At 48.3% G+C, this 15487-nt stretch overlaps 1 protein-coding gene across 1 annotated transcript in view; it reads left to right on the top strand.

Annotated features, from left to right (window-relative positions):
- The window catches only part of TBC1D22A (TBC1 domain family member 22A), a 355202-nt gene that overhangs the window by 139916 nt on the left and 199799 nt on the right, over positions 1-15487 (top strand). Inside the window, exon 8 of the mRNA XM_027595286.2 lies at positions 1362-1476. Coding sequence (XP_027451087.1) covers positions 1362-1476 — 115 coding nt within the window. The remainder of the gene's footprint in view (positions 1-1361; positions 1477-15487) is intronic.

Here is a 15487-nt window from a genome sequence, read left to right as displayed (position 1 = left end):
GTGCTGGTTACTTTATTTGTTGGGAGCAAGCATAGTTGATGGTGTACGAGGGTGGGCACCAGGCTGGGAGCCTGGATTCTAGGGCTGGTGGTGCCCCTTGTTGCCCGTGGGCCCTGGGTTAAGAGACTTGCCCATCTAGGCCCCAGTGCTCCCGCTGTAGAGCTGAGTTGGTGTTGATTTGGGGATGCGGACCACAAGCTTGGTGATATTTGGGAGTGAGGGCAGTGCAGAAAGGGGTTGACCGCCTTGGGTACCAGCACAGTTAGCCCTGCAGGCTCAACCTGTTTGGAAATGAGGCAGTTCACGGGCTGTTTGGGCGTTTGCTCGTTTAGCCTGCCCCGTGTGCTTTCTTAGCATGAGGCCTGGGTCAGCAGCAAGGGTCTTGTAAGGGGAGAGAGGAGGCTGAGCTACTCCTGTGTCCATGGCCTGGGTGGGGGAACGGCTGGTGGGAATGTATGTAATGGGAAGATGCCGGAGCAGGTGCTCTTGGGTGATGATAACAGACTGGCGGCTGACAGAGGTGGGGGTGGCTGTGGGTGCAGTGGGCGGGGGGGTCAGCGTAAAGTAAGTCAGGGGATGTAATGGACAGTGTGCTGTTTAATAATACCGTGTTGCATGTCTCAAAGTTGCTAAGAGATCTTCAAAGTCCTCATCATGAGAGAAGAAATTTGTAACTATGTATGGTGACGGGTGTTAATTAGACTTAACATATATCACAAAAGATCATTTTGTAATATATACCAATATTGAGTCACTATTCATATATTGTACATCTGAAACTAATATAATGTCATATGTCACTTCTGCCTCATTTAAAACAATCTGTTTACCATACGAGGGAAATTCAGAGCATCTTTCCATGTACCCCCTCCCCTGACCACAACCCCCCTCCCCCCACCATGCTTCCTTCCTTCTCTCCATTCACCCATCCATCCTTGGGTGCACCTGCCCACCCACCTGCCCGGTCCTCTGCTCTCCGGTGCCTCCACATGGAGGGAGCACTCACCCAGAGGCCAGGTGCTGCTGTACCGCCTGACCATGTCCTGGGCAGCCATGTGCAGTCTCTGCCCGTGGGGCTTGGGGGGGCAGTGTCTCCTATGGGAGCCAGCTCGTGTGGCAGGGCTGAGCTCGGGGCTCGGTGAGACACTGAAATTGCTTTTAAGTCAGTAAGAAATTAAGATAATGGGAATTTTATGAAAAAATTAAGTAGCAATTAATACTTTGTTTACATTTTTACTTTTAATATTAGAGACAGTGAAAAATGTTGATCGTATATATGTATTTTGAGGGAAAGAATGCATACATTTTAAAGTTTCTGATGTGTTTATTTTTGCTTCACCACCTGTTCAATTTTCTTGCAGATTTTTGAAAGGATATTGTTTATATGGGCGATACGTCACCCTGCCAGTGGATATGTTCAGGGGATTAATGACCTTGTCACTCCTTTCTTTGTAGTCTTCATGTGCGAACACATAGGTAAGACCATATCGTGATTTTTTTTCCCTGCAGACATTAAACGTGAACTTTGGTGGCCTTGCCGAGTTACTATGCATCATTGCACCAGTGTTGAGATGTGCCATTAAGTTAAATGTTGTAATGACAACTAAAAATAGTATAGTTTTCTCATTGATGCCAGCTTTAAGAAAAGTCTGTAAACCCACGTGTTTAACTATTGAAGAAGACATTAAGATGCAGTGTTTATTCTTGCTGTCTTCTTTTTAATCATACACAAGGAGCGTGGTTTTGTTCTGATGGCTGGCTTTCACGGGGTGGATTTGAATGGATTGGGTCAAGGTGGTAGCCCGTTAGTGGAATGTTCTGCTGACAAGCTAAAACCTGAGCCCTGTTTGATTGCATTCTGCAGCATGTTGTCTCCTTTCTGCCTTTGATACTAGTAGCGGTTCATTTTATGGGAATGTTAATTACATGCAAAATAATTAGTTTAACGGAGATTTAGGTTGGGCAGTGTGGTCTCTCTTTGAGTGCTGTGTATTTTTTCCCCCATTTATGTTATAGCAGTCAACTGCTGAAAATTCTGAAAATATAAATGTGGGATCTACTTTTTAATTTATCTATGGATAAAAAATAAACAACCAGAGGAGGGATTTGCTGTTTGCCTGTAGCATTTTTATTAAAAACAGATTTTAATTTGTCTTCACGTGAACCTTCCCAACTTGATATTTGTTTGTTTTTATGAGATTGTGTCTTTAGCCGCTTCAGCTTCTCATCATGGTTGTGATCCGAGGGAGGAGGTTTGGCTGGGACAGATTACCCTCTGAGGATGAGAACATGCTCGTTCAGTGCGTTTTATTGCAACCTCTCACACTTTGTTTGCGTTGCTGATTTCATAGGAGGGCTTTCATTGCTAAGCAACTAATGAGGACCACCACGGCTCCGTCCCTAATCGGCTCTCATGTAGGGGAGAAGCCTGCGCCCGAGAGCGCTTGCTTTTCTGCTTCTTCCTCCCGCCTTGACAGATAATGAAAATGTTCTTAATGATCCTAGAACAGTAGGACCTGTCAGTAGACTTCGGGGTTGTTAATTGAAAGAAGAAGTTCAGCTGAGATGTGATTAGCGAATTGATATTGCATGTTAAATAGACCATTTAATTCATGTGGTAAGTAAGTTTGTCTTAACTACTTTACCACCAACTCATGCCGTAAGACCCAAGCCAGCCTTAACTGCGTTTGCCTGAATCGTCAGCGAGACGGACTGTGGTGGTCATTGTCTCGAAGAGAGAAGAACCAGAGGAGCTAGGATTTGTGCTCTGCCCTGCCTTCCTGTGACACCCCCTCTGCACACACGTGCGCACACGCACCAGGACTTGCACGTCCGCCGAGTGGATGTACGGGGTGGTTTGGGGACATTTGTATAAAACGCACCATTTATTTCTGGCCGTTGGCTGTGTCTTTAAGTGGACACGTGTTACCTTTCTGTCCCGGCCTTCAGGTATGATTGGTGGGCGTGACTTCTTTCACCTCTTGTCGTCCATGCTTGGGGGTGTTCGTGTGTCGGTCCTGGTCCACCTCCCCTGACTTCAGAAAGCCTCAGGTCTGTTGAAGTGTCCTGGGGACCGACCCGCCAGCTCCTAGGCGGTAGTGTCATTCACGAAGACCTTCATGGGGCGGGCGCTGGGGCGCTGGCCTTGGGCAGAGCACGGGTGTGTGGAGACCGCGTCAGTTCAAGTCAGCCCATGTCAACAGGGCATCTCCTGGCCCTTGGCGGGGTGGTAGGGACGCAGGCGAGCAAAGCGAGTATGGTTCCTGCCCCCTTGAGCTTGTGGTTACAGCAGGAAGACAGGTTTTAGACCAGTAACGAAGAGGTTTAATGAAAACTGACATTCGTGTTATCTTGAGGTGTATGGGGTGCAGGAAAGCAAACCCAGGCTAGAGCTCGGAGGACTCTGTGGCGCTCCAGCTGTACCTTGTGGGATGAGCAGGGGCGTTGTGTGGAGGGAGCATGGGAGTGCAGTGGACAGGCTGGAAGACCTGCTGTGATGCTGGGCCCGGTGATGAGGGAGGACGGTCCCCATAGGATGAGTCCCCGCAGCAGCTCTGGGACAAGTCTGCTGGGCGCGGGGAAGCCCGGGTGCTGTGCGGAAGCTCATGGGCACGGGGCGCACGTGCTGCCAGCCACCGGGCTGAGGGTGTTCTGCTTGGCTGGGTTTTTAAGCGGGTAAACCTTAGATGCTTTGCTTATTAAAGATCTTGCAGATACAGTTTTTTCCTTCAGAGTGTGAAACCTGGTCATAGGATTGTGTGGTTTGGATCCCTGAGCGTCCTGCAGGACTTTGGGGTCTGCATTCTGTTCCCACATGACCGTTCAGACGCTCGCGGTGCCCAGTGGCACAGGGGTCAGCCCGCGTGTGCCCTCCCTCCCAAAAGATGCCCGTGACTCCGTCCTCAGGGCAAGCATGTGTTGTTTTGGTTTTCCTTTCTTCTAAGCTGAACTCTGGGAAATAGTCCCCATTAATTGAGGGGAGAAGAAGCCCCTCCTGGTGTGAGATCCCTCCAGGTGCCCTCGGGCTGCGGTGGGCAGAGCTGCTGGGCCTGATGGGGAGCCAGGCTTTGCCTGGGGAGGGGTTGTTGCGGGTCCTTGGCTCCAGGCCTGCTGTGCTCCTGCTGGTTCACGAGGGAGGAGGGGAATCCGGCTCCAACGACTGTGATGTCCCAGGCAGGGGCAGGCACTTCTGAGCAGCAGGAGTCCTGACTTTGCAGGTACTGCCACATAGCGGCCTCTTAATGCCATGTTTTGTGACTTGAAAAAGATGGAGATGGGAAGTGAATGGTGGCTGACGTATCTGGGGTTGACAAACAGGGTCTATTTCAGAGGACTTTGGCTCATCAAGTAGATTGACTGCTTCCTTTGCAGAGGGTTGGTTCGTCTTCATTGGGAGGCTGCCCAGGATGATGAGTGGTGGAAGCAACTTGCAGGGGCAGAAAGAAATGGTCAGAGAACACTGGGAAGCCGGGAACATGGGGAGAACAGGAGTAGCCTGGAAATGGAACAGCGTGGAGCCGGTCCAGTGGCCCTGACGGTCTCTCAGGGCTGTTAGCACAGCGCTAGGCTGGGTCTGAGTCGTGTGCCACCAGCTCAGGTCTCCTCGCGGAGCACCTCGCACCCCTGGGGAAAGGCCATTTGGTCCCACTTTCAAAGGTCACAGCGTCCCCAGATGCAGGCTTAGCACGCACATATGCTAACACAGGCACACACGTGCGTGTGTGCACACAACGCATGCCAGCCACCACTTCTCTACGTAAATGTGGCACAAATCCTTGACTGCCCTTTGAATGGGCCCCCAGTCTTGGGTGGGCTCTGGAGGCTGTCATCCTCAGGAAGGGTTGGGGAGGAGGTCAGGAGACTTCCTGTGATCTCAGAGGTAAGGGTGGCAGTGTGCAGAGCCCGTCCAGATGTGGAGCCTGGTAAATACAGTCATTTAGGGTGCACTGCAACCTGGGGAGTCCCCATGAGTGGACTTCTGTAACAGGAGTGGATAATATGCTCAGAAAATTCCACCATGGAAGAGTGCCCAATGCCGGGAAGGTTTGGGAATTTATGAGTCTGTCGTGGAAGAGTGCCCTATGCTGGGAAGGTTTGGGAATTTATGAATCCGTTGTGGAAGAGTGCCCGATGCCGGGAAGGTTTGGGAATTTAAGGGGCTGAAGCCTTAGGGATAAGAAGCTTTAGGTGCATAAACGCTAGGTTTGCTGACGTGTGAATGTGCCCGTTCTAGATCCGAGCCACGCCTTGGTGCCTGATCATGCAGGTTGCATCCTTGACCCAGAGGGTAGGCAGAGTGTGCAGGACTGTCTAGCCAGCACACCTGGTAGATATGTCACCTTCCTCTCGAAACAGGCATGTGACAGTTTCTTGAATTTTACCTTTTGGAAGTTAGAGGAAGCAGCAAGGTAGCTACTACTTCGGACTTATTTCAGGCCCCTGAGGAAGGCAAGTTGAGAATAAGGTTGAGAGAGGACCCACGCTGTCCCAGCAAAGACAGGGACCTTGTGCACAGAGAGACGTCGTGGGCTGATGGGAGCAGGCCCAGAGGCAGGTGAAGGCAGGGCCTGGCGCTGGAGAGAAGGTCCTGGTCTGTGAGGTGGTGAAGGGGTTGACGGAGGGGGGAAGGAGGCTAATGGGAGCGGGGGAGTGGTGAGGAGGAGAAGGAGGCTGGCGTGTTCCTAGGGTCCAGGGTGCATGTGGTGCCATTGTCCTGGACAGGCAGCTGGTTTGGGAGGCGAGATGACCATTCTGAGTTCAGACACGGTGACCTGAAGCTGGGGGAGAGGTTTGCACTGGGGGTTGCGATGAGAATTGTTGCCCTGGGGGTGGCAGCTGAGAGGCGCGGGTCTGGATGTGCTTATCCAGAGTCCTGTGGTCACCAGTGTGTTGGGGGTCTACGGGGACCTGACAGTGGAGGTTTATGGCTCTCTCCTACGTTGGCTTCTGGATGTCAGCAGGCCACGCCTATGCTGCTGCTGGGGGTGAGTCATCAAGGGCCCCGTGGTAACGGTTCAGTGCTGGAGCCTGGCTGCTGGGGTTCAGACCCAGGCCCTGCCCCTTACCAGCTGTGCATGGCCTTTGTCGACGTGGGAATCAGGAGGGCATGGCACCAACGCCTTGGTTGCTGTGAGGCCCGCGGGAGTTACTATGTGAAGAGCTTCGAGCCATGTGTGCAGGTGCTGAGTGTCCGGGGAGTGCGCTATTGATGTTGTGATTGTTGTGCTGTGTCCCTTCTTTGTCTTGGCCTATGGCTTTCTCCCGCATGAAAAGGTCGCTCTGGGTACCTCCGTGGGGTCCACATTCTAGGTACAGGAAGAGGGAATTGGTGCAGGGCACAGGGCCAGAGGTCAAAGGGGCATGTCGGCTGAGTGTGCCCACGTTCAGGAGCCTTCCTGGCTTTCCCTCGTTGGCCCCTGCCCCCCTGCCAGCTGCAGGCATGAGGCAGAGAGAGACTCTCGCCATCCTCCTCCTGGAGTGGAGGGGGCAGGACGAGATGTGCATGCCCAACGGGAGCGATGGGCAGTTGTGGGATCAGGGAAGAAGGCCTGGGGTGAGGCATCCCCAAAATCAAGGGAGGGGACACTTTCAGGGAGGGAGCGGTCAGCCAAGTCCAGTGCCACTGAGATGCAGCCTGGAAATGACCCAAGGGCTTGACAGTGTGGATGTTATGGATAACCTGCCAAAAACGGGCTGCAGAACAGTGGCAATTCCCTCTTGCCACCCGTTGCCTGCCCCTCCCACAGGGATGCCGACTGTGAACCCCTTCCTGGGGGGGCGCCCAGAAAGCGCCCCTGGCATCTCACATCTTTAATTAGTTGGTTAGTTACTTTATTGAGGTAGAGTTGGCATCTAGTACTCTCTTAGTTTCAGTATACAGCACGACAATTTGGCATTTTTAAAAAAAGTTTTTATTTATTTGAAAGAAAGAGTGAGCACGAGCAGGGAGACCGGCAGGCAGAGGTAGGAGCAGACTCCCGGCGGAGCAGGGAGCCTGGCTCGGGACTCGATCCTAGGACCCTGGGGCCATGATCTGAGCCAAAGGCAGACGCTTCACCGACTGAGCCCCCCAGAGTCCCCCCTCCCGAATTTGGCATTTTTGTCCCCTGTGAAGGGGTCCCCACTGTGGGTCTACTTAACACCTGTCACCATAGACAGTCACAGAATTTTTTTTTTCTTGGGATGAGAGCTTTTAAGATTTATTCTCAGAGCAACTTTCAGACACGGGACACTGTGTTATTCACTGCAGTCACCACGCTGCACATCCCGACCCTGTGACTTAGTTACTTCAGCGCTGGAAGTCTTTGCCTTTGACCCCCTCCACCCCTTGCACCCCCACTTCCATCCCGGCTTTACTTTAGAGGACTTTTCATTCTGGAAGGTTTTCGTGTATGCAGCTAGCAGAATGATGGCTCGAAGAAGCTCCCTGTGCCGTCCGCCCAGCTTCTGGGTCGTCCGCGCTCCTCCCTGATTTCTCTTCTGCTCCCTGACCCCCAGCGGGTTGTTACTGTTATTACCTAAAACATAGCTCTATTGAGATATAGTTTACATACCATAAAATTCACCCACTGTGAGTGGAAGATTCCGTGGTATTTAAGGTATTCACACAGTGCAACCATGAGCACGATTTCAGGATCTTTTAACCGTCCTGAAAGGAAATCCTGTACCAAGAGTGGTCCCTCCGCCCCGCCCCGCCCACCAGCCCTGCACCAGCGCTCACCTGCTCTCCGTCTCCGTGGCTTGTCCCTCTTGGACGTTTCATGTAAATGCAGTCATACGACGGGGGGGGGCGGGGGGTCTTCCGAGACTGGCTTCTCTCGCTTCACATGTTCAAGGTCCGTACAGGTAGCAGGTGTCGGCACTTCAGTCCTTCTTGTGGTCAGATAACCTCTGGTTACGTGGATACAGCACGTTTTATTCATCCACATATCCCCTGATGGATGTTTGGGTTCTTTCTACTTGTTGGGTATTATGAATGCTGCAGCAGTGACCCCGTGTGTGAGGTGTAGCACGTGCTTTCATCTCTCTGGGCGTCTGTGGGCCCAGCAGTCACACGGTAGCCGCCGTTCGACATTCCCGCCAGCAGCGTGGGAGGGTTCCCGTGGGCCCCCATCCTTGCCAACTCTTGCTACCGCTTTGTATTTTTCAAATGAGGTGGAAGTGACAGGTGTCCCTTCTGACCTTTGAGTCCCGCGACTCGGGCTCACCTCGTCACTGCGTCGCCGTGTTGTCGTTTCCCTTCTCCTCTCCTTGTAGCCCCGCTGATTCCAGCTCCTTGAAGCAGGGATGGTGTCTCACATGTGCATGTGCTTGGCACAGACTGGAAGCTCAGCAGGCCCCGTATTGAGCCAGATCCCTGCGGGGTTTTTGTGTGTGTTGTGCAGTTAGAAAACATGCTTTTCAGTGTGTGAGTAGAAGTACCTGCTCAGTATAGCGAACCTGGGAAGCTGAGGCAGCGTGGCGGAGAGCCAGAGTCCTTGACTTTGACAGCCCCACCGTTGACGAGGGGAACCTGGGTTTATGTCTCTTTGCAGCCATGCAGGGAGGGCTGGGGAAGGAGCTCCCGGATCTCCATCCCTGCACTCACCCTTCCCACCTGAGGGGTGGCTGCTTGGTTGGGGGGAGTCTCGCATCTGCCTGGGCCCCATTTCTGTGCCTCAGGGTGGAGTCATGGTGTTAGCTGTTACCGTGCCTTCCCGTGGTGAGCCCTCCTCGGGCCTCCTGCTGCCCACGGCCAGGCCTCGAAGTGCCTGGGCCTGTTCTCTGGGCTGCTGGCTGGGAAGCCAACTTGGCCCCGGGTTCTTCCTTCCTAGGCTCGGGTCCGCATGTGGGTCCCAGCATCTAGATCTGCATGTGGGGAGGGAGGGCTCATCTAGCCTTGAGCCTGAGCTGCGTTTTTCCAACTGTTCTCTGTGTCAGGTCCCTGTCAGTTGCTCCTTACTAATCACTCTGGTTCCTGTCCTGTGTGTGTCCCGGCAGGCAGGTGCAGGGTGGGGCCAGGCCCACGTCGGCCTGTCCAGGGTACCAGCTGTTTGGGTATAGTTCTTCTGGCTTTTCTTTGTGCGTTGTAATTACTTAGTTGAGGGCATATTATGTATAAAATTCTGTTTTGTGCTCTTTTCCCATTTAACCTTATAACAAGCTTTCCCCTATATCATTAAGAAATCTTTGTAAAGATCATTTCTACCTCTTGCACATAATATTCCATTGAGATAATATAGCATAATTCATGAAACCCTTCTACTGTTGTTGGATTTTTTTTTAGGGTTTTTCCCTCCAGGCATGGTGTAATTTTAAAGTAAAGACTGTATTTTTCAAGCGGCAACTGTCATATTCCTTTTAACAGTGTTAAATTTGACTTAGAATTAAGAACCATTCCCTCACCTTGCATTGCACAATTTAAGCAGAGAATTATATTTTAGTTTTAAATATTTTCAGCAGGGTGAAAAACAGAGCAGCATCCCCCAGCCCCCATCATCTGTGCTATTAAATTTAGAAACAGTTCTGGTGGGGCACTTTGGACGGACACCTCAGGCTGACTGTGTGTGGGTTGGGCCTGTGTGATGAATGGTTGGGATGGCGAGGGGTGTTTGTCCATTGGTTCTCATTATCAGCATGTGTTAAGCTCCAATCAACTTGATTCTGTGTGTCATTTTCTCTTAAAGGAAATCACTTTTGACAGCGAATATAGAAAGGAACTGGAATAAACAATGTACTGACTTAAGAAAATTAAGAATATGTATTTTCATGTTCCTGTATGTAAGTCAGAATCTCAAAAGCACAGGTTGTTTTTCAGTATGTTAGTTTTGCCCAGAGAAGATGGTCAGCACGCACTTGGTGCAGACCAGGGTTTGTGGGGCTGTAATTAGTGCCCGATTAGCGCAGGAAGTCAGTTCCCACAACCAGGCCGCGTGGGGGAAATCATGCGGGGGATTTGCAATTCACCGAAGGTGAGTGGGTGTGGTCATTCTTTCGCCTCTTTCCCCTCTCGGAGTATAAATTGGGCTCCGTCACAGCAGGGAAAGAAGAGCTGCTGCCAATGATGAATTCATTTCAGAAATTGTCGCCCTCACTTCCCTTGTTTGCACTGAAGTCTTGTCTCATTGCGCTTTGTTTTCTCCACGGGTCACATGAACCAGAGCAGCTGCTGGGTGCATCTTCTGCATGGCTTCCGTGCGTGTTCGTCATGGCTTCGTTGTTCCCAGGGACTTTCCTGTGCATGTTCTAGTTCCATGTGGGGACCGAGGCGGGCAGAGGGCCCTGGGAATCGGGGCGTTAGAGCCAGAGCTGGGAGGGCTGCTGCTGGTTTTGCGGCCCTGGCAGTGACAGTGAGGTGCCACGTCCTTGCAGAGCCTGTGACTCATATGGAGTCATATTTTCTATTTACAAACATGTTGATAATCCAAGTAATGGCCTTCTTGTTAAAAGTTAGAAAACTCAAAAAAAAAAAAAGTTAGAAAACTCCGTGACAGCGTGGGTCCATGGCCCAGAAGCTGTGTCACTGGCACATTTTGTTATTTTCCTCTGGCCTTCGTGTCAATGTACTTTTTTTTACATGGTAGCAATTATGTTATGCAAGCACATTTTAATATTACTTTTTTTTTTTAAATATCTAAGCATTTTCTGAAGTCATAAAACATTTTTTGAAATTTTTTTTAATAAGTAGTGACATGCGACTTTCAATGATGGGTGAGAAACTGGACAGAAGGTCAGCAAGCAACTAGAAAGAAGACTAGCAGACCGAACGGCAGCTGAGCTAACTCGTCTCTGGAACACTGCACCCAGCAGCAGCGAGACACACACCCTTCCCAAGTGCGTGTGGAACAGTCTCCAGACCACGTGCCGGGCCATAAAGTGAGCCTCGGTACATTTGAAAGGATGGGGGTCGTACAGAGTGCTCTCTGATCTCAAGGACATTTAGTTAGGTATCAGTTATAGCAGGAAATGTGAAGAAATTGACAAATGTGTAGAGATAAGCAGTGAGTCAGAGAAGAAATCATAAGGAAAATTAAGAAGTAACTTTGAGATGAATGGAAAAGAAAACACAACATACCAAAACTTAGGGGATACATGTATGTCGGGCTCCAAGAGAATCTGTAGTCTTCAATGACTGTGTAGAAAGAACATCAAATCATTAACTTAACTCTTCAGTTTTTTGAAACTACAAAAGGAAGAGCATACTGAAGCCAAAACAAACAGAAGGAAGGAAATAAAGACTATAATAGAAATAAATGAAATAGAGAATAGAAAAAACAATGGGGAAAACCAACAGAACCAAAGCCGGTTCTTCAGAAATATCAACAAAGTAGACAAACTGTAGGCTAGATTAACCTAGAAGAAGAGAAGACTCACATCACTAAAATCATGAGTGAGTGGATTTAGAAATAAACAGCATTAAGGGAACACTATGAATAGCTCTCTAAATCAGTAATGCAGATATCCCTAGAAAGACTCAAATTACCCAAACGGACTATGACAGTAATTTTGTACCAACTTGACGAGGCAGTGGTGCCCATTTGTTTGGTTAAACACCAGTATAGACACTGCTGTGATGGCATACTTTAGGTGTGATTAACATTTACATCAGTAGTCTTTGAATAAAGCAAATTACCTTGCTTGATGTGGGTTGGCCTCATCCAATCAGTCGAAGGGCTAAGAGCAAAGACTGAAATTTCCTGAAGAAGAAGAAATTCTTCTTAAGGCACAGAATGTGTCTGAATTTCTAGCCCACTGGTCTGTCCTGCAAATGTCAGACTTGCCAGTCCCCGTAATTATGTGAGCCTATTCCTTAAAATAAGTCTGTCTCTCTCTCTGCCTCAATGTGTGTGTGACCATGTTTATTAGTATTAGTATATAAAAGCAATATATATGAGGCTGAATTACTAATTTAAAAAACTCCTACAAAGAGAAGTCTAAGACCAGATGACTTCAGTGGTGAATTCCACCAAATATTTAATAAAGAATTAATACCACCCTTTCACAAACTTCCAAAAATAGAAGAGAAGGAACACTTTTCAGTTCATCCCATGAGGCTCATATTTTCCTGTTACCAGAATGAGACAAAGGCATCACAAGGAAAGAAAACCACAGACCAATATCCCTTATAGAGATGATGTAACAATCCTCAATAAAACATTGACAAACAGAATGTACCAATATAGTAAAAGGATTATGCATCATGACAAATGGGATTTATCCCAGGAATGCAAGGTTGGTCCAACATATAAAAATCAATCTGTGCAATACACCTGTTAACAGAGTAAGGGACAAAACCCACATGATCACCTCAGCTGAGACAGAAAAAGCATTTGACAAAATATTGCACCTTTTCATGATAAAAACACTCAACAAATTAGGAGTAGAAGAATTTCCTGGTAAAGAGCATCCATGAAAAACCCACAATTAACACCACAGTCATTGGGAAAGACTGAAAGCTCTCCCCTTATGATCAGGGGCAGGACAAGGGTATCTGCACTCTCCACTTCTCTTCAGCACTGTACTGGCTCTAGCCAGTGCAGGTAAGCAAGACATTGGAGCAAGAGGCATCCAGAATGGAAATGAAGAGGTAAAAGTTGTCTCTCTTTGCAGATGAAGGATCTTGTGTATAGGAAATCCAAAGGAACCCACTAAAAAAACTATGAAAGCTGATAAATGAGTTCAGCAAGGTTATAGGATACAAGACCGAGATACAAAAAGCAGTTATAGGGGCGCCTGGGTGGCTCAGTTGGTTAACTGTCTGACTCTTGATTTCGGCTGAGGTCATGATCTCAGGGTCCCGGGTTTCAGCCCGCTTTGGCTCTGCCCTCAGTGCAGAGTCTGCTTCTCCCTCTCCCTCTGCTCCTCTCCCCTGCTCGTGCCCCCCACGCCCCAATAAATAAAATCTTGAAAAAAATCAGTTATATGCCTATACACTTGCAATGTAAAATCCAAAAATGAAAATATGAAAACAATTTCATTTACATTAACATCAAATTGAATAGAATTAGGTGTTAATTTAGCGAAAAGGTATAAGATTTATATTTTGAAAACTGTAAAACATTGTTGAAAGATACTAAAGATTTCAGTAAATGGGCAAACATCCCATGTTCGTGGATTGGAACACTTTATAGTGTTAAGATGGTGGCCCTCCCCAAATTGATGTAAAGATTCATTGCAACCCTGTTAAAACCTTAGTGACTTTTTAGCATAGAATGACAAGTTTATCTTTAAAGTCATATGGAAATTTAAGGGACCCAGAATAGTCAAAACAATCTTGAACAAGGACCAAGTTGTAGGACTCAAACTTACTGATATCAGAACTTACTACAAAACTACAACAACCAAGCAAATGTCATCCTGGCATATGGATAGACATGTAGATTAATGGAAAAGAATTGGGAGTCTAGAAATAAATCTTCATGTTTCTTGTCAGTTGATTTTGGACAAGGATGTCAAGACAAATTGGGAAAATGGTGTTTTTGAACAAATGATGCTGGGACAACTAAGTCTCAACTTGCAAAAAAAAAAAAAAAATAACATCCCTGTGTCTCTCCATACACAAAAATAAAATGAATCATAGACCTCAATGGAAGAGCTAACACTATGAGAAGACATAGGAGTAGATCTTCATGACCTTGGGCTGGGCCATGGCTTCTTAGGTACGACACCAGAGGTGAAGGTGACAAAAGAGGAATGTAGGTAATTTGGATGACATCAAAATTAAAACTTTTGTGCTATAAGCAATAGTCTCAAAGGAAGTGAAAAGACATCTTCAGAATGGGAGAAAATGTTAGCAAATCGTATATCTGGTAAGAGACTTAAATCCATAATAACATAAGGAGCTCTTCTAACTCAGTAAGAAGACAAGCTAATTAAAATATGAGCAACGTGTTTGGACAGATATTTCTCCAGAGAAGATGTATAAATGGCCAGTAAGCACACGAAGAAACCACAGTGAGGTTCACCATTTCATACTCACCACGGTAGCTAGAATCAAAAAGGGGAACAGTAGCAAATGTTAGCAAGGGTGCGGAGGAATTCGAAGTCTCTTGTGTTTTTGAGGGGAACGTGAGACTGGTGTAGCCACCCCGGCAGACAATCTGGCATTTCATGAGAGTTGGACACAGAGTTACTGTGTGAGCGTTTGTGGGAGCGTCGTTCATTAAAGCCAACCCAGATGTTCATCAGCTGATGCACACGGTAGTGAAGGGTGGTACACCCAGATGGTGTGACATCATGGAGCAAGAGAAGAGAGCGAGGCGCTGACATGCTCTATCACCTGGGTGAGCCTGAGGACCGCACACGACGTGAGCCATGCTGGACAGCGTCCACATGCAGGATTCCACTGATACGAAATATCTGGAACAGGCAAATGTATAGAGACAGAAGGTAGATTAGTGGTCGCTTGTGTCTTGGGGACAGATTGGGGGTCATGGGCATTGACTTTTAATGGGCACATGGAGGAAAACATCCTAAACTTCGATGTGCTGGTGGTTGCACAATTTAGCAAATAGACTATAAACCAATTTAAGTGGTTGTGTTGTGTGGCATGTGAGTTGATTCTCAGTAAAGCTCTTTAAAAAGAAAGCAGAGGCCATCTTAGTCCGGCAGGGCTTCAACGACAAACAGGAGAGTGGGTAGCTTCTAACAACAGAAATTCATCTCTCAGAGTTGTGGAGGCTGGACGTGTGGGGTCAGCACACCAGCATGGCCGTGCTCTGGTGCAGGCTTCTCCCCTGCTTGTGAGCCGACATTCTCTTTCCTCGCTGTGTGCCCACGTGGTGAAGGAGCAAGGGAGCTTTGTGGCGCCCTTTATAAAACACTGACCCCACGCATGGGGGCTCCTTCCTAAGCACCTCCCCAAGGCCCCAGCCCCGAACGCCATCATCTCTGGGGGTCAGCATTCAACGTGTGGATTTTAGGGGGATGGAGACACTCAGACCATTGAGGGCCCTCATTCCAGTGAGAGGAGGTAGCATAGCCTGGTGGTTTTCTGTTGATGAACATCTAGGTGGTTTCTGCTTTTTCACTGTTATAGTATCTGTAAATAAATTCTTGATCGCATTTTGGATTATTTTCTTGTCATGCATCCTTAGAAGAGGCATTTCTGCATCATGCTTGTGAGTATTTCTAAGTCTTGATGACGTTTGTGGGTTATTTACCAGGAAGATGCTTGAGGGCCTACACCTGCCAGCCACGTAAGAGATTGCCATCTCACTCTGGCTTTGGTGTGTTCCAGACATTAATTACGAATGGGTCCTTGATATGCTAGCTTGTGACAGGACCTGTGTCTGTGTCTCTGTGCTTACACATGCACCGCATTCATTGGTAGATACTTTAGTGTTTGCGTGTGAGCCTGTTCGACACGGGCTAGAGCTCAAAGATGTTAAGTGACTTGGTGAATTAATTGGAGAGCCAGGAGTAATTAACACACTCCCCAGTATTGACATTTGAGTTTTCAGCCTGCAAGAATCTTATTCAGCTGGCCTAATTAGGAGCTCAGGAAAGA

This window comes from Zalophus californianus, chromosome 9, assembly GCF_009762305.2.
Source record: "Zalophus californianus isolate mZalCal1 chromosome 9, mZalCal1.pri.v2, whole genome shotgun sequence".
NCBI classification, from domain to species: Eukaryota; Metazoa; Chordata; class Mammalia; order Carnivora; family Otariidae; genus Zalophus; species Zalophus californianus.
Note: the sequence above shows the minus strand (reverse complement) of the source record. Positions and strands in the feature narration are given on the sequence as shown.